Source organism: Carlito syrichta, unplaced genomic scaffold (assembly GCF_000164805.1).
Source record: "Carlito syrichta isolate Samal-C Ts95f unplaced genomic scaffold, Tarsius_syrichta-2.0.1 Scaffold314030, whole genome shotgun sequence".
NCBI classification, from domain to species: domain Eukaryota; kingdom Metazoa; phylum Chordata; class Mammalia; order Primates; family Tarsiidae; genus Carlito; species Carlito syrichta.
Window position 1 is genome coordinate 301321 of NW_007258126.1, and position 19052 is coordinate 320372.

The window sequence follows — 19052 nt, forward strand, 5'->3', positions numbered from 1 at the left end:
TTGTAGAGATGAGGTCTCGCCAAGTTGCCCAGGCAGGTCTCGAACCCGAGGGCTCAGGCATTCCACTCACCTCAGCCTCCCAAAGGCGCGGAATTACAGGCTGAGCCACCGAGCTCGGCTGCAACTTTTTTTATACGTCCAGCACACAAGCTCTGACACACCCTCAACCACCTCCGGGACCTACTCTGCCCCCTGCCGACTCCACTCTAAACATGACCTTCTTGCTCAATTCTTTGCATTGTCTGTTTCCTCTGCTGGGAATATTTTTCTCTCAGAGATCCATATGACTCCCCTTCCCCATTACTGGCAGCTTTCTCCTAAAACTCTACAGTCAGTGAAACCTCCCTTGACCACCGTGTATAGAACAGCAAATGTTCTCATTCCACGGCTTGGTAGTACATATCATCACTTGACATAGTAGAAATATATTTATTTGATGTTTATCAATTTCCCTCCTTCCACTAGGATATAAGATCTGTGAAGTCAAGAACTTTGTGATTCTGTTCTCTGCCGTATTTACTAGTTTCTAGAATAGTGTCTGACACACAGTAGAAGGACAATAAATATACACACTAAATAATCTTTTTTCAAGAATTTAAAAAACAAATTATAAAATTCTGATTGCATTAAAGAAAACAAAAGGTCAACATGGCAAAACAATCATTTAAGCAACAAGTTTTTCTCTTTAAACTGCTGTGATAAAAAGAGGTCCAAAATTAAAACCATTTATTTTAATTCATAAAATAAAACAAAAAAGCTAAGATAAATTCTTAATAAAGAGCCAAAGATTTATCAAAAGTAGATTTTGTAATAAACATCTAAATTCTTTGGGGGAAAAAAACATTAAGGATTACCGCCAAGTTAAACTTAAAAAAAAAAATTCAATTTCTTTCTCATACCTATTTCCTACATCTACAAATTTAAATCCAGTAGAAAAAAAATCATATTTAAGAGATGGTAAAAAAAATCTTTTCTAAATTAAATTTACAGCAGCACTGAAAGTAAATACTGGCTCTTTTGCTTAGAACTTTAATCAATTTGTCTTCCAGAAACAAATCATCTGTTATAATAAAAATCAAACAGGGGACATGAAAGAAACAGTCTTTAGTCTACATGACACTGGTTTATTTTGAAAAGCAAGCTCATTGCCTTATTCTAGGCTTGAGCTCAGAGTGCTGTCCCTCCACCCCCAACAGGGCACTGAAGCTTCACCATCTCATGAGAGAAAGGAAAATGCAGAAAAGCAGGTGGCCCAGGGGATGGCACCAGTGAGGAACGATAAGCCAAGACAAAATTCACCAGTTGAAACTGCCAAATTGTTCAGCAAATGTATCTTCCATGAAAAGAACTATGAGAAGAAAAACACTTAAAAACCTTGAAAATTAGGTTAGGAAGGCAAGAAAAACAAAAGTTCTTTAGATTTTAATAATGAATTAATTGACCAATAAATAAAAAAGTGACAGTTTCATTTTTCTCATGAGAAAACAGACATGCAACCCAGTCCTCTTGATTAAACAATAAACATTTCCATGTAATATGCAAATACATATTACATAAAATCACAAGTTACAAAGAACTCTACGAAAAACATTTTTAAATTGCTGTAACACAAGACACTAGGTAGTCATGACTTGCTCTGCTCTCATCCAAAAATGGCAAACTGTTTAATATGAAAGCTATATCAAGATACCTAAATCCCCAGAACTCCTTGAAATAAATGAATTTTAATGTGGCAATTGTCATTTATTCATAACTTTATAACAGTGCAAGCATCTCCCAAATAGATAATCCAAAATTAAAATATAGGTATGATTCCACATTAACATGCAACTGACTTGGTGCTTGGACCTTGATAAGTTCCCGATTCATACTCTAGAGCATAGACCTTTTTAGCATGCCAGTTTGCAATGAACCAGCAATGTAAAACAGAATGGCCAACTGTTCCTCTGTTAGTAACAAATGTGCTAATATGTACTAGTTTAAACTTGATCTATCAGTGAGTCAATGAACCATGAAGGGTGGGGGTTAATCAGGGTGTTCTCCAAACAAAGGCTCATGAGAGTGGCAGGGACGCCACTCCCAGACTCACATCTGTGCTGTTTTGAGTGCAGCGTGATGGAAATAGCATGGTGTTCATCAAAGTTAAGAACGCAGAACCCTGTCATAGTCTCGTGTATATTCACAACTATCTTACACAGAAAGCAACCAAACTGTTGCAAAGATAAAACCCAAACACCGGAAATAAAGACCTCACCTACAAGTCTCAGAAGCAATTAATATTAAACTATGACTAGTTAATACGTAACGATGGTAACAGCCTTTTACACAAGATCTGACAACTTTCCAGGAGAGTTAGAGATATTTTATATTAGACAGTTTATATTAAAATGCATTAATTTCACTTTACTGTCAACAAAATTTTATAGATGCGGATTTTTACACATATCAATGAAAATAATTTTAATGCCATAGTCTACTTAAAATCAAAACATAGCCATAAAACTCCTAAATGTACATGCAGCCCACCAATGTAAACATAACTCTATTTCTAGTAGCTGAAACTGACTGAACAGCAATTAGTAGAATCACTTCAATACTTCAGAATTTAAATAACAAAGGAGCTAACACTATTTAGATAAAGAGAACAGGAGTGAAAAAGCAAAGATAAAGAAAGAAAATTCAGCCAATTATATCACACATTTATGATGAATTTTAAAAGATGCTATACAGTAGACCTATATTACTAAAGCATTTTTCCCAATTAAAAATGCAGTCTAAAAGGAGATATGTAACTGGTTTTAGGGAAGATTTTTTTTTTCTCTCTCTCTACTTAGAAGTCAATCACAGAATTAGTTAAAATAATTAACATTTAAATATGATTAGCTTCATATAAATCCAATGAAATAAGTGTACATTTAATTCTTCACAAACTATGAAATCGTAAAGATATTAGAGAATAATTTGATGAATATGTTTTAATTAATGATCTTATCAGTTAGAAAGTTTTTTCAAAGTTTCTTCTCTGGATCATATATAAGTAATTAGATACGCTTTTAAGAGAAGTTTTTAGTTATCCTCAGAGCCTCAAAAAAAAAAAAAAAAACATTGTTTTTAGCATTCCAAGAAGCAATGTTTCATTGTAAAAATAAAGAGTCTTGAAAAGATTTATGTGCTGTAATATATGTTAAAGACCAATTACAGAGAATTTTTTTAATTAAAAGATATGTATATATGTATCATATACAGCATGCTGTTTTGAAACATATATACATTGTGGAAAGGCTAAATTGAGCTCATTAACATATGCATTATCTCACCTACTTATCACTTGTGGTAGGAACACTTAAAATCTACTCTTTTAACAACTTTCAAGTATATATTGTTATTAACAGTAGTCACCATATTGTACAATAGATCTCTTGAATGTATTCCTCTTAATGAAATTATATCCTTTGACCAACATCTTCCCAGCTCCCCAGGCTACCCAAGCCCCTGTTCACCATCATTCTGCTCTCTACATCCGTGAGTTCAGCTTTTTTACATTCTACATATAAGTGAGATCATGTGGTATTTCTCTTTCTTTGCCTGGTTGACTTTGCTCAACATAATATCGTCCAGATTCACTCCTATTGTTGCAAACGACTTCTTTTTTAAGGCTGAATGGTATTCCATGTATATACACACCACATTCTCTTTATCTTCATCAGTTGATGAACACTGAGGTCGAATCCATATCTTGGCTATTGTGACTAATGCTGCAGTGAGCACAGGAGTGCAGATACCTCTTTGATATAAAGATTTCTTTTCCTTTGGCTATCTACCCAGTAGTGGGAGTGTTGGACCATATGGTAGTTCTATTTTTAATTGTTTGAGGAAATTCTATACTGTTTTCCATAATATAGTAGCTGTACTAATTTATATTCCTATCAACAGCAGTGTACAATGGTTCTCTTTTCTCCACAGTCCACCAACACTTGTTATCTTTAGTCTTTTTAGTAATAGTAATTCTCATAGGTGTGAGGTGATATTTAACTGTGCCTTTAATTTGCTTTCCCCCAGTGATTAATAAAGTCCAACATTTTCCCACAAACCTGTTGATCATTTGTACTTAAATGTGTTCTTTAGAGAAATGCTTATTATACAGATCACTTGCCCATTTTTTAATCAGGTCGTTTTCCTGCTTTTCAGCTGAGTTCCTTTGTAGTTTTAGTATTAACCCTTATCAGATGTGTGGTTTGCAAATATTTTCTCCTATTCTGTAGGTTGTCTCTTCACTCAGTTGATTGTTTCTCATGCTATACAGGAGCTTTTTGGTTTAATGCAATTCCATATATAAGTACTAGAAGAAAACATGGATGAATTTATCTATAACTTGGGTGTAAAGAAAGGCTTTCTACAATGACTCAAAAACCAGATGCAAAAAGATGAAGTGTAAATTTAACTACATGAAATACTTTAAATAAAAACTTTGCATTAGAAAATTGCTATAAGAGACAGATTATATGTTAAGAAAAAATATTTACAACATATATCACAGAAAAGTGCTAATATCCCTAAAATACAAAATAAAACGTGTAAGAATTGAGGGAGAAATGACCAAAAGTATTACAGAAAATGAGCAAATGGCATGAAGACAATTCACACAAAAAAATTAACTTCACTCATAACTTTATAAAATGTAAATTGGAACTACATTAACATACCATTTCTCACTTTCACACTGGAAAAATTCTGAAGCATGAAAGTAAAATCTGTTGATGAGGTTATGAGTTGACTTTTATACTGTTCTGGTAACCATAAAAAAATGGTATAAATGTCTCATGCCTGTAATCCCAGCACTTTGGGAGGCTGAGGCGAGAGAACTACTTAGCCCAGGAGTTTGAGACCATCCTAGGCAACAAAAAATTTTTTTAAATGGTATAAGTGAGACCTTGTCTCTACAAAAAATTTTTTTAAATGGTATAAGTTCCATAAAAGGGAATTAAATATCTAACAAAACCGCACATGCCCTTAAACTGTAGAAATCCACTTCTAGAAATTTATCTTCACGATACCATATGCACAAAAGTATTTATTGCAGCACTATTTTTAATCACAGATATTAGAAACAATAAAGATATCCACACATGTTAAATAAAGTATGATACAAGCAACACAATGGAGTCTTATACAGCTATTTAAAAAAGCTGTGTATAAAATGATAAGGAATGATTTCCAATAAATGTTGTTAAGTAAAAAAGCAAAATGCTGAAGAGTTTATATTGTGTATTACTTTTACGTAAAAAAAGAAAAATTAAAAATACATATATCTGATAATTGTTCAAAAGGAAATATAAGTAAGATAAACCAGAAATCAATGCAATTGATCATCTATAAGGGGGGAGTAAGAGAGATGAGGTGGAAATGATATAGGAAGGAGAGTTTTTTCCTTTTGGAAACGTGTTAATATTCTCTATGTGTTCAAAAAATATAATGAAAACGATGGAAAGAAAAAATCTAAAACTCAATACAAACAGAAACAAAGCCAACTATATTTCAAATGATGATGTTACTATTACTAAGGGGAAAACAGCTAACCCAAATAATGTTTGAACACAGTACTTGAAATATACACCTTCAGTCTACAGGACCAAAAAACTGTCAGTAAATCTTGAATTCATTTGATCAGGTTTATTTTTCATAATGATTTGGCCACCACTATTCTGAAGCTAGTTTATATACATCATATGATTCAACAAATGAGCAGATGCATTGTTTCGGGGCGCCATAGTTCTTACTGTGGGAGAAGGGAGACACAAATAAATAAACAACAACAAAAAAGGAGCAGCATCAAGGAAGAGCCCTGTCAGGTTGGACAGAAATTAGAGAGCGCAATATGAACTCATGATTACTAATACTTATTTTTGAACTATCTGCTGCAAGAGCCTAGAAGTTATGACATCCTAGCAACAATGAGCACATAACAATAGCACACAGATATTGGTTTTCTAATACCGTTCTAAGAAAAGGAACCACAGTTTCTTAGAGAAATGGCTGGCTCCAGGACTAGGCAGAGAATGTATGAGACAAGCCAGGAATATCCTATAGTGTCAAAAAGTGAATAAATGCTTCCAAATTGTTGGAAACAGGTTGAAAAAACACAGGAACCAACTTTGAGGAGCTTCTCAAAACAACTTCACCTCTATAACTCAAAGAAAACTCAAATTCAACTTGTGTAAAAGGAAAACTCCTTATCTTTCCCTTTAATTCTGCTCCTTTATTTCAGTTTCAGGCACCCACATCCACCAGCACAGGAAATCTGAGTCCAATCTCTCTCTTTCTCTCACCAGGTAATTTCATGTTATAAACATTTTAATATTTTTCTCTCATCTTCTGGGTCTAACAACTCTAAAATTGCCAGATCAATTTCAGTCACTACTAACGGGCATGTTAGTCAAGTACATGAGAATGGTATCAATTGCACAACATTAATATGAACGCTTATAACTGTTTTAACTAAAAGTCAAATAGAATGTTTAAGAACCAATCCACCCTCAAACATATCAAACACAGATTATGTATGCATTAACCATAAACAATTTTACTGACACCCATCAATTTCTGAGTGTTTATGTATTTGATGCTCAATTACATATGCACCCAAGGTAGGCGTTATGAGGATAAAACAATTTTACCAACACACCAAAGACAGTAGCTACCAGACATCATCAGGTTTAAAATTAGATTCTCTTGGCAGCTACATTACAGACTATGGGATATGCCTCTTAACTCTGAAAGTGTCAGGAGAGCATCATGGGTGAAGAACACAGACTGTGGGTACAGATTTCCTAGTTTAAATCCCAATTTCACCACTTTATAGCTGTGTGAACTTATGCAAATTCTTCACCCTTTCATGTCTCCTCTTCCCTACCTATAAAGTAATAATAATAATAATAGTACCTGTTTCAGGGATGTTGTGAAAATCAACAACTGTTGGTATATGTGAAACACTTGGTACATTTCCTGACACACCAAGAAATTATGTTGATGATGGTGATAATGATGAATTTCATTAGTATAACGACAGTCCCTCTCACCCTCTCTGCAAAGACGATGCTTAATCTTGGTTTTAAAGGGCTAAAGGGTTTGGATCTATGGACTGTATAGAAGCTCAGAAAAACCTGGAGAAATATGCAATAAAAGCAAGAGTTACCCTTTATTGAGTACCTGCTGTTTTACATACATATATATTTAAGCATCTCAATAACCTAGCAAGATTGACATTATCAACTTCATTTTACAGACAGGAGATCAAAAGCTCACAGAAGACAAAGATGCTAAGTGAGTGGCAATGCATCTCGGTTCCTAACCAAACCCAGATGATCCAAATAAAAATCCCATCAGTCATAGTGACTTATTCATAAACTTTATAAACCCAATATTAATATGTTTTTCACTCATTTAAGTAAAAGGAGATAGAAGGCCTGACCATGCTACCCTACGGTGATCATCCTGCCACCCAGGATGTCAGAAGTAGGGTAAGTCAGTCATTCTATTTCTGACACATTTACTGATATATATCTCTGGCAAACAGTTTTAAAAGCCTCAGGATAAAAATGTGTGAAGTTTGAACCTGAAAGCCTTTTGATTCTTTATGTATTGCAAAATGGAGATGTTTTGCAATTCAGAAGTAGCACCAAGGTGGGAGACAACACAGCCAAGCATTAGATGCTCCAAAGGGCCCAAGGAACCTGACACAGGTCTCACCTTTGCCCACCTCTTCTCTTTTCATTACAAAAAGAACTAAGGTTTTTAACTAGGAGAAATAGCAAACACACTTTTCCCAAATACAAAATTTCCCACTTATGGTATTTTTTCAAAAAATAAAGGATTAATTCTGTGGTTCACACCTGATATCCCAGCATTTTAGGAAGTCAGGTCTGGAGGATAACTTGAGGCCAGGAGCTTGAGACCAGCCTGGGAAACATAACAAGATTCCCATCTCAACAAAAAAAATTTAAAAATTAGCCAGGCACAGTGGCATACACCTGCAGTCTCAGGACATGAAGCTGAGGAGGAGGATCACATGAGCCCTGGAGTTGGAGGCTGATGAGCTATGATCATGCCACAAGGTTCCAGTCTGAGAGACAGAGTGAGAGGAAGAGGGGAGAGACAGAGAACGGGAAGGGGAGACAGGGGAGAGAGAGGAGAGAGAGAGAGAGAGAGAGAGAGAGAGAGAGAGAGAGAGAGAGAGAGGAGGGGAGGGAAGCGGAAGGGAGGAAGGGAGGAAGGAAGGAGGAAGGAAGGAAATACTTGTTTTTGCTTGATTAATGATAAGGAGACAAAAAATGGTTAATTTGAAAACTTGTCACCACATGTTTCAGTAAGTAGCCACTGCAAATATCCAGCTACCTGCCTCAAACAGCAACAAATGTATTCACATAAGAGCAAATTAAAATTGCTGGAGTTATATATAATATCTGTATAAATGCCACACAATTTCATTATCATTAATGCTACTCTAATGAATGCCAGGGGGCTTAATAATGATTTGTTGCTTAATAGAAGATATTATGTATTTCCTACTTATGCATACTGGGAGAGTGCTGTTTTATTACTTTTTACTTCATTTCTTTTCAGTGACAAAAGTTGTTAAGTGACAATCCATTATACTCTCATCTAAGGATTGATTCAAATTTTAATCTCTCCTGTAGGCTTACAGAATTTGTTTTGCTTAGGAAATTCTGCTAATCATAAGGCTTGGTAATCAGTCATAAACCAGTGTGCTTGTACGTGTTTTTAAAATACCTTTAGGTTAACAAAAAAAAATCTGACATCTTTTTCATAGCACATGCCCAATTCATCCCAAGGCATTTGAGGAACCTTAATAATAATGTCAATCATGGGAATATTTTTAAGTATTGAAAAATGCATTATATTATTACTGCTGCCTCTAAATGTTGCCTGCTGTAAGAGTCTAAAGTTCTGAATATTAATGTTGGGAAAAGAACACTGAGAGGGGTAATCTTCAAACAAGATGATACAGATACATCCTAACAGAGTCCTTTTTTTCCAGTAAAGTCTATAGCATCATTAAATATAGCATACTTAAAAAGTATTGTAGAGTGTGCCAATTACCTAGGAGGACGAGTATGTCAGTCAAGGGTTCATGCTCTGGATTCAAACACATATGAATTTGTTTCCAGTTTCTCCACCACCTAGCAGTTGCTTAACCTTAGATTAACCAATTTTAAACTATCTAAGCCTTCATTTTCTTGTGCATAAACTATGAAATGATGATGATTATAATAATGATAAGCATCAACTTAGTTTTACTACTAGTTATGTCATGTATTGTTTTCATTCCTCAAACCTCACTATAAAACCATAAAACAAGTAATTTTATTTCCCTTTTTACATGAAAACATATTTGCAGTTCTTTATGTTATTATCATGAGGGTTTAACGAGACAATTTGTAAAAGTTGCTTACAAAAGTGACACATAGTAAATGCTAACAAATGTCAGCTATTATCATTAGGATTCAAATTTTTAAAATAATGACTTCAGTAAAGGAAGAACTGTTAACTAATTTATTAACAGCATGAAGACTTAATTCAACATTTACTGGAAACATTTAGAGAAATTTCAGATGGAGTTTTGAGTATAATCAAATAAGATCCGACAAAGCCTATCTCAATTTTTTCTCCAAATTTTTTTTTATACAAACACAGTCAAAAGGCCTTCTTCCTAGCAAATGATTGAAAATATGTCAGAAAAACTTGAGAAGGAATATATTTCATTCCTATTCTCAAGATACTCTTTCAATGACAAACACAGAAATATAATTCTGTCTAAGAAGACATCAATAATTATTTTTATTGATTAATTATAAGCAATTACATAAAAAAATATACCCCTCCCTTAGGATAAAAATGCCATAGAGGCTAGTGAAAACCCCATGGAAGATTGTCAGCTGTTACTCACCCCAAATATAAATGAAGTGGATCATTTCTAAAGAACTGATTCTAGCTCGCTTTCAACAGAAAGGGTAGTGACTGTTAGAGCTGATACTAGACAAAAAACTGGAAGAGAAACCCTTATCATACCTGATAGCCTTTACCAAGATCTTCTGAATCAGACACATGGTAAAATCCTTGGAAGTAAGTGATAACCTTACATGCCTTAGGATTAAGTACTGGTTAACCTTTAAAAACAGTTCAAAACAAGAATATGGAATGTTCTATCCCCTATAGTTAATCCCTGCTAAGGTGTCTTTGGTTAAGTGTGGCGTGTAGGAGTCTACATATGTGCATTCAATACATTGCTTAAATCTTGGACACTCATGGTTCCTGATTCCAGAATCACACTAAAAGCACTGAGCATTGTCTGAAGGAAGCCCATGCTGGGACGCAATGAGAGTCTCTCAATTCTCAGACTCAAGAACAAATCCTAAGAGGGATGAATTTTTAAAAAGTGAGATTCACACATACGTATGTCATAACAAGAATGCTGTCCTTTTTGAAAATACATCATTCTTTTATGTTTTCCATTTCTTTTTAGTTGATCATTTAAATATCTATATTCCACTTCTCTGCTTGTCCTATTATGCAAAGTTCTTGGGGGTCTAAATGCTACAGTTGATTGTGTCTGCAGACTCTTATTCACGGTTAGTTTCTTATACTGCTACTTACTAGAATTAAGAGGGCATGCTCTAGGTTGAAGATATATGGTGATTTTTTCTAGTTCTTTATTAAGAAAATTTGCTATGATAACTGTTTTCATACATTAATATTTTGTTATAAATTTGATAAAAATGGAGGCTTGATTTAAAAAGATTTTCTTTTACTATGTTAACATCCTTTAAAGTGATACTATTCATTCAGTGAACAGTGATACTATTCATTCAGAATTTAACACAATTAGTTTAATTTCACTGAATGTCCAGCTCAGAATGCAATATAACATTCACAGAAGTGAAAAGAAAATCATGACTTTGAAACTTTTAAAAATTCAATTTCAGTATTTGGTTTAACGAAATATACATTTCTTATTTGCAAATTAGTTTGTAACCAATATCATATAAAGTTATAGAAAGGAATAATACATTTAAATATGAATGGGGACACATAAAACCCAGAATTATATTTTGGAGGGTAGGTCCCTTGTAATACACTTGAAATGTGTTCTTCCAGATCAAACAGAAAGCCAAAGTTTTTATCTGGAAGTTTTGAGAAGGCTGTGCCACAGTTTGTGGAAGAAACATCCTGAGTGGTGGCAAACAGGTGACTGGTTCTTCTACTGTGACAATGCTCCTGCCAACACCATGCTGAGTGTTCAGCAGTTTTTGACCAAAAACGGCATGAGCCCCATACCCCCACCCTCTATATTCACCTGATCTCACCCCAGCAATGTCTCCCCCACCACCCCGGATAAAAATGTCCTCAAAAGGAAACATTTTGCTGATGTGGAAGAGGTGAAACACTAAACAGCAGAAGCATGAAAAGGCATCAAAATTGATTAGCTTAAAAACTGTCTTGAGCAGTGGAAAAAGCATCTGAGTAGGTGTATTGCATGAAACAGGGTACTTTGAAGGTGACTGAAGTTTAAACATGTAAGAATAAATGCACAATTTTTAAAAAATAAATTCAGGGTTTTTGAAGCCCCCTCATACATTTTTAATAAATAATTTTTGTTGAAAAGAATAAAATTATAGGGACATGTCTAATATTTAACTGTAAGTCATTTATTTTTTGTGAAATACACTTTCATTCATCACCTCCCAAACTTAAGTCAAATGAGCTTCAAGCAAGTTCCTCAGATGGGGAATTTTTTGTGGAGGAGGTGGAACCAATGAACAATCACCACCTGCCAATTCTGATGCAGCATAGGACAGAATAGGGACAGTGAATGTGAGACAGATGACAATCCACACATAAACACAACTCGATGGAAATCTGAAGCACAGAGGACCAGGAAAAGGTGAGTAGTAGCTAGCCCTCATCCCAGAGAGACCAGGAAAGACATGGGCTTCTTCTGTTTAGGGGATGTGGTTTGAGCCAATTGTATTTGATTCTCCAGTGATAGGCAAATTAATGACTACTAGAGTTACATGAATTTGAAAGTAAAAGAAACATCAAAAAATACTTCTTGAGACCTTAATTTTAAAAGGAAAGTGCCAATATAGCATAACAATTGGGAAAGTGCTTTGGAGGCTTGCTATTCATGTATGTACGATGAAGCTGACCCAGAACGGTACTTATAGGAAGTGAGGACGAGGAGTTGGCATCTTCTTTAGAATCCTGAGTCCACTTGGTATGGAAATGGGGCAGTCTTTATTTTATTCAGACTTGGTTAGTCTCCTGCATCTGCATTATAAAATTTTAACCCTGTTTTGTTTGTTTGTGTTGGTTGATTTTAAAAGTCAACCTGTTTGCTTTTAATCAGCAGAATCACTGCACTCCAGGATCATGCCAGAAAATATGACCCATATACCAGGGGTACCCAAAAAATGTATATACATTTTAAGAGATGCTATCTATGTATTGCTTTCCAAACTTGAATTACAGTAGCAATGTGTAGTATGACATTTGCTCAAATGCTAGCCTCACCATATAACAGGCGGGTATATATTGAGTATTATAATTTTAATGCAGTTTTTTCCTTTCTAAAATATGTATACTTTTTTGGCACTCTTTATATTTTACTGTCTTCAACAGTCATGAGAATCAAAGGTACAAAAAGTAACATTCTCAGAGGATGATAGCCTAAAAGATATATAGCCTATTCATCTCTAATTTGTCTAGATTTTAATCCTAGACCAAGCCAAGACATCATTCATTAAGCTGAATAAATATTAGGATAGTGTGGGGGTTTTTTTGTTTTGTTTTGTTTTTGACAAGTCCCTCTACTCCTGTAAAATTGCTTTTACTGAATTGAGCTTTGTTGTAAGGTCCTCTGATTACTTGCTCTTGGTTTTACCGGTCAGATATATTGAGGAAGTTGCATCAGTCTGGCCCTTCACAAGCCTTATGGGAAAAGGTTTCTTCAGACCTTAAATGTAAGGAAGAGCTTTAACTCGCCTAATCAAATGGCGCATTCTCATTTTACAGATCATACAATTCTTATGAATACCTGGTCATGTTAATAAAGTTAAATTCGATTGAAATGATTAATTTTTTACTTTCATTTTGACATTTAAAAAGTCTCAACATAAATTCGAAATAACATTGTAAAAGACCCATTATTAAAGTGGAATGCTTTTAGGTAATTACACACATTCTCTGTTTTCAGAGACAGGTACTAGGCCATAGTCTTTGTAAGTCCTTGCCCTCTTGAAAGAATCAGATCTCCTCAGAGGTCTAAAAGGGGCTAACAAGGAAGCATGGAGCCACTTAGTAACTGAGCCTCCCAGTTTTAATGCAGTGTCACCTTAGCTCATCTTCTATGAGCATAACCTTATCAGTTGGTTGCCCTTGACCAACTTGTATTCTCATTGTCTTCTTGATTAATGATGGCAAACCTGTACATTTCTAACATTACTGTGTTCCTGTTCTTTGGCATCCATTTCTGCATTGTGCTATGTAACCCCAAACTGCACCATCAACTATACCAGCTGTGTCTATGCTGATCAACCTGACAAATGGGAAGAAATGGTCTAAAAGAAAATCAAACAGATTTGCAAACCTATATTTAAAAAAAACCTTAAAATTCAAATTACATTGTAACTAGATAACTTCTAGAAATCCAGATAGCATTGTACTTATGTTGATACTTTTTATTTAGTGTGCAAAATATAGAAATGTCATTTACAAAAATCAAATATACTGAGTCTATTAGGAGACATATTTTAATAAACATGTTCTCTTTTCCCTGAATAATAAGCTTTGGAAAAATCTATCCTAAAATAGATCATTGTTAAATTGACAAAGTATAAAGCATGGCTCCTTACAGGTTATCTTCAAAAAAATTCTTTTTCTGAAGTCAACTAGTCCAAATATGTACTTGCCACCAATGTGTGGGTAGAAGGAGAATAATATAAGCTAAAAAACTCAAAATTTAAGCTCAAAAGAGACATTAATAGAAAAATAAATACTCTTCCAAAAAATCTCAAGTGAACTAAATTATTTAAGAACAGTGTCATTTCAGATTATCAAAGCTTCTTTACAAAAGTCATCATTCAAGAATAACTTCCTAACTCATTCTATGAGAGCGGCATTACCTGAAAATCAAGAACAAAGACACTACAAGAGTCAAAAGACAGACCAACATGCTTTATGAATATTGATGCAAGAATCTTCAACAAAATACTAGTAAACTAAATACAATAAACTACTAAAAGAATTATACACCCTGACCAACTGGGATTATTTCTGGAATGCAAGGATGATTAAACCTATGAAAATCAATCAATGTAATATACCACATTAAGCAAATGCAGGAAGAAATTGTGATTATGTCAACTGATGTAGAAAAAATATTTGACAAAATTCAACATCTTCTCATGATAAAAACACTCAACAAACTAGGAACAGGAGGAAACTACCTCAACATAATAAAGGGTTGTTTGTACTCATAAATATAACATTTTTAGATTAATAATCTATATTAAAAAACTGGACTCATTAAAAATTCCCATAATGAGTACTTACCTGCCAATATTTTCTTGATTTGTCTAAACCATAAGTCACAGTGGTCTTCACTTAAATTAATAAGATCAAGTGTAGAATCCTTTAGTTTATTTCGCTTCTTTTTCAAACAGATGAAGAGTGTGATGCCTAACAAAGTGCCACCGCTCTGCTGTTTAACAGAACAACGCCGTTTTAGTTTCACAGAGAATATGTCTTTGAGTTCAATAAAGTCTTCTTTACACAGCAAGTCATACTTGGAATCACCTGAAAAGAAATTTTCCAATCAAATCCACTGTGTCTATATTGTAAATCTATAAGTAGTAGTCAAAACCAAGAAAAATCTTTATCATTTGTAATTCTATGCATTGTCTTTTATGTCAGTCTGTGTATGAGATGGAAAAGGGGAGAAAAAGAAAAATTGGGTCAATTTTCCCAAGAATCAGGGCGAGGGTGGAGAATAAATGGAAGAGAGTCCTTGTCACACAGATCTAGAACATTCACAAGCTGAGGTTATTTAATGCATAAAGAATTTCAAGAACATAAACAAAGTGACATTTTAGTAATAATAAGGTGGCATCACATAAGGAGTTCTTTGGTGGTAAAAGAACAGAGTCATGGTAAAAAAAAAATTCACTAACAGAAGAGAGTTATGACGGTTTGTTGAAGGCAGCCTTAAAGAAGAGGAAATGTACATTTCTAGTAAAGTAAAACATGGGCAAAAAGCAGAAGTAGGATTTCTGTGAGTAGGAAACATTATGAACTCCTGCCAGTCTAGAAAGAAATATCCTCCTGAAACTTACCATAATCAGACTGAAAAAAAAAAAAGTAGTGGCATACAAAGTGTACATCTGTTTATTCTACAGTGATTACTAATCTTTTCCCCAGAGTTTACAGCATCCCTTCTGGGCTTGTGTTCATGTGGCAAAATTATCCTTTTTTATAAGAATGAGTGAAAACCGAAATCACTCTCAATAATCAAAAAACAACTCTAGAAGGTGTCTATTTATGTAGTAACATGTGCAAAAGCCACAACAATTTTATCTTCAATTCAAGAATCTAAAGAAGGGAAAAATATGCAGTGCCTCAAGAAGTATCTGGGCTTAGTAACCTACTGGGAAAATTTCCACTGGAGAAGGTATCAGTAATTGCTGGGAAATGTAGTAGAATGTTAGAAAGTAGAAAACTGGCATAGTGATAATCCTTAAAAATGACATCTTTCTGTTACAGTTTTCAATGCTGTGAAAGAAATGTTTGACAATAGTGAATAAAAGGTAAATTATTCTTAAAAAATAGTGGCAATAATTTTTTTTTTTTAACTACAGGTCAGGAAAAAATGCTGCGTAAAAATCCATTTCAACTAACTCTCACAGTAGAAATGCTTTAGACTTTAAAATAAGTATTTCAAAACTTGTGCTCTGGTCAACATGAGATGATAGGGACTGGTTTCACTTTCTACCTGAAACAACTACAGAATCACACCAAGATACATAAAACAGCAGTTTTCGGATATTGGACAACAGTGATCCCTAGAAGAGAGGAAGCTAAGTGAATCATAGGATTGCCCTAAAATACTGCCTGCAGAGAGTTTCTATGCCACACTACAGGTAAAATAACCCTGGTAATTCCTCTGAGTTGAAAAGGAATTGTGGGTCCAGGAAGGCCAAGATGACCAGTGTTTACTGTACAACTTACTGGAGAAGAGAAGGCTGCTAGAATAAAGAGTCTGCTCTCTGTGCAAAGATCCTCTTGAGTTTTCATCTGTGTATAGGTTAGCATATGAGGGGGGACCCATACAAAAAACTGAGATTTGTTTATTAAAAACTGTGTATTTATTCGTACATGTTTAAACTTTAGCCACTTTCAAAGTACTCTTCATTTGATGCAATACACCTATTGCATCAAAAGACTAGGGTGCTCAAAAGTTTTTGAACTCATAAAATTTGACACCTTTTAGTGCTTCTGACAGTTTTTGTTTTACCTCTTCCACATCAGCAAAATGTTTCCCCTTGAGGACTTTTCTCATCAAAAAAAAAAAAAAAGAAAAAAAAAGTCTCCCAGATGAGATCAGGTGAATAGGGAGGGTGCCACATGGGAATGATGCCATTTTTGGTGGAAAAATACTGAATACTCAGCACAGTGTGGGCAAGTGTGCTCATAACTTACCAAAAAAAAACTTCACTGAAGCTGAATGCAGCCTCTTACAACATTGCTAGCTGGTACACTTATGTCAATTGGTTCCTAGAACACTTACCTAGCAGGAAAAGTCTGTACTACAAAAGGCCTGCCTTCCAGAAAAATAATTCTAGTTTGTTGGGGGGGGGTCCTCCCTCATATGTGCAAGGCCCAGGTAAGAACTACTCAAGGATGAACAGAACAAAGCTCAGAAATCACACAGGTGTTCCTACCAACCCAAGGGGAAAAGCACTGGCATTCATAGGACACTACGGACAATACTTAGAGGAGTATTTTCACATTAGTGAGCACTTAAAGACTGCCATGATTCCACCTAACATACCTTAAAAGCAGGCCTCTCCAAAGGATGATGCTCTTTCCAACTTAACCACATCCTAGAACAAAGTTTAATAATATTTACAGAAATACAAAAATATTCAGCAACTCTACATGCTAAAATTTACATCTCTCATGCAATCAAAAAGAAAAAAATAATCAATAGAAACAGATGCAGAGATGACCTGCATGCTAAAAACAACAGACAGCAGAAAACCTCTCTCAGCTTTTTAGCCCTTGAAGTTTGTGTAATATCATTCTCAGATTGGAGTGAGGACTTTCAGTTGTTTTAAGAGGTTCCTTGCATGTATTTTCAGGGAGTTATTTTGGCCTCTCCCTACCATTCAGCAAACTATATTCTGATTGCTCACAAAGTACACATACCATTAAAAACAGCAAGGAAGGAAGGAGGAGGAGAGGGGAAGTGGAGGAGGAATGAGGGGAAGAGGAGGAAGGAGGAGAGATGGAGGGGGGGAGAAAAGAAAAAAGTTCTTCTCTCACTGATTATGACAGTGGAATAAGGTAAATCCAAAGTGCATTTCTCAGGCCTGTCATTACTTAGAAGAGGTTCGAGTTTCAGGTCTTCCTGTGGTGCCCCTCTTGAGTCATTCAGTGACCTAAGAATCATCACCCTCAAAGTTTCAATTCAATAGGCTTTTATTCCCCTGAATATCAAAGTATTTCATGTGTCTTGGAAAACCGAACAATCATCACTATTACTACAATCATTACCGTAACTTATCAATAGAAAGTACTTGAGCCAAAATGCTTTCTATGCCTTTACAATGACTCACCCTAGTCTTTTTCTGTACATACTAATTGATTCACCTACGTCAGTAAAATTGGCTTTTCTCTAGTGCAACAGTTCTAAAACTTTGTAGTCTCAGAACCCCTTTTGTACTCTTAAAGATTTCCATAATTTTGGTTTATGTGGTTTATACTATATTTATTGTATTAGAAATTAAAACTGAGAGTTTCTAAAGCACAAGAAGAGAAAGCTCATACTCCATTAGGACAAAGGTGTCACCAGATATCCCATAGCATCTGGAAAACTCTACTGTATCCTTGGGAAAGAGTGAGAGTGAAATTACATTCTTAGTAATATTATGAAAATAGTTTTGACCTCATCAATCCTGTGGAAGAGTCCCTGGACCATTCTTTGAAAACGTTGCTTTAACATAAGTTAGATTGCTTGTTCCTTCTAATCATGCTATGAAGTTATGCCCTTTTACAGATTCAACATTCTAATTAAATAAAATTCTTGTTTCCATTTTAATGCTCAAACTTGTCATTGACTGACCAGTGAGACTCCCTCCAATCTGGCTCCTTTGTTACAATCTATAGAGTGATGTCTTTGAAAACAGCCTTTCTTACTTACAGCAACATAATATTTTAAGGACATCTGGGTTCCTCAAGGGGTCCTGGATATCATTTTAAGGAAGGATAAATTAAATATATTAGAAATGAAAATCTAGATCATATGGTACTATCTACAAAGAAACCCAAACTCACTCACAGTAAGTAATCAGTAAGGTAGGTGAACATGTGGACTTATTGCCAGTATTTGCACCTGTTTAGCAGGCAAGCATGTGGCCAGTTTCATGAGAATACTCTTCTTCTACTCTCAAGAATGAAAGAAAGCAGGTTCGCCAAAGATCCTAAAAAATTCTATGGAATGTAATGAATTACAGAGTAGTGGTCTGTAACACTTACGGTAGCTTATCTTCCACATGGGGGCGCTGCTGGGTATCTGCTTCAAGTAGCTAAATGCATACAGATTAAGTCACACCACTTACCCACCTAAAGAAACTTGCAGTTTTGGTTACATCTGTGGGTGTTTTTCAAAAAAATCAATCAAACAATCAGCAAAATTGAACATTTTTTCATTTATTCAATTTCCATTTGTATATATATTTTTAGGAGACATGGTCTCACTG

General features: G+C 34.8%; 1 protein-coding gene across 1 annotated transcript in view; it reads right to left on the minus strand.

Moving 5' to 3' along the window:
- Window positions 1-18847, minus strand: part of CERKL (ceramide kinase like) — a 63708-nt gene extending 44861 nt beyond the window's left edge. The window contains 2 exon segments of the mRNA XM_008070854.2: window positions 14629-14871; window positions 18829-18847. Coding sequence (XP_008069045.1) covers window positions 14629-14871; window positions 18829-18847 — 262 coding nt within the window.
- Window positions 18848-19052: the final 205 nt, after the last annotated feature.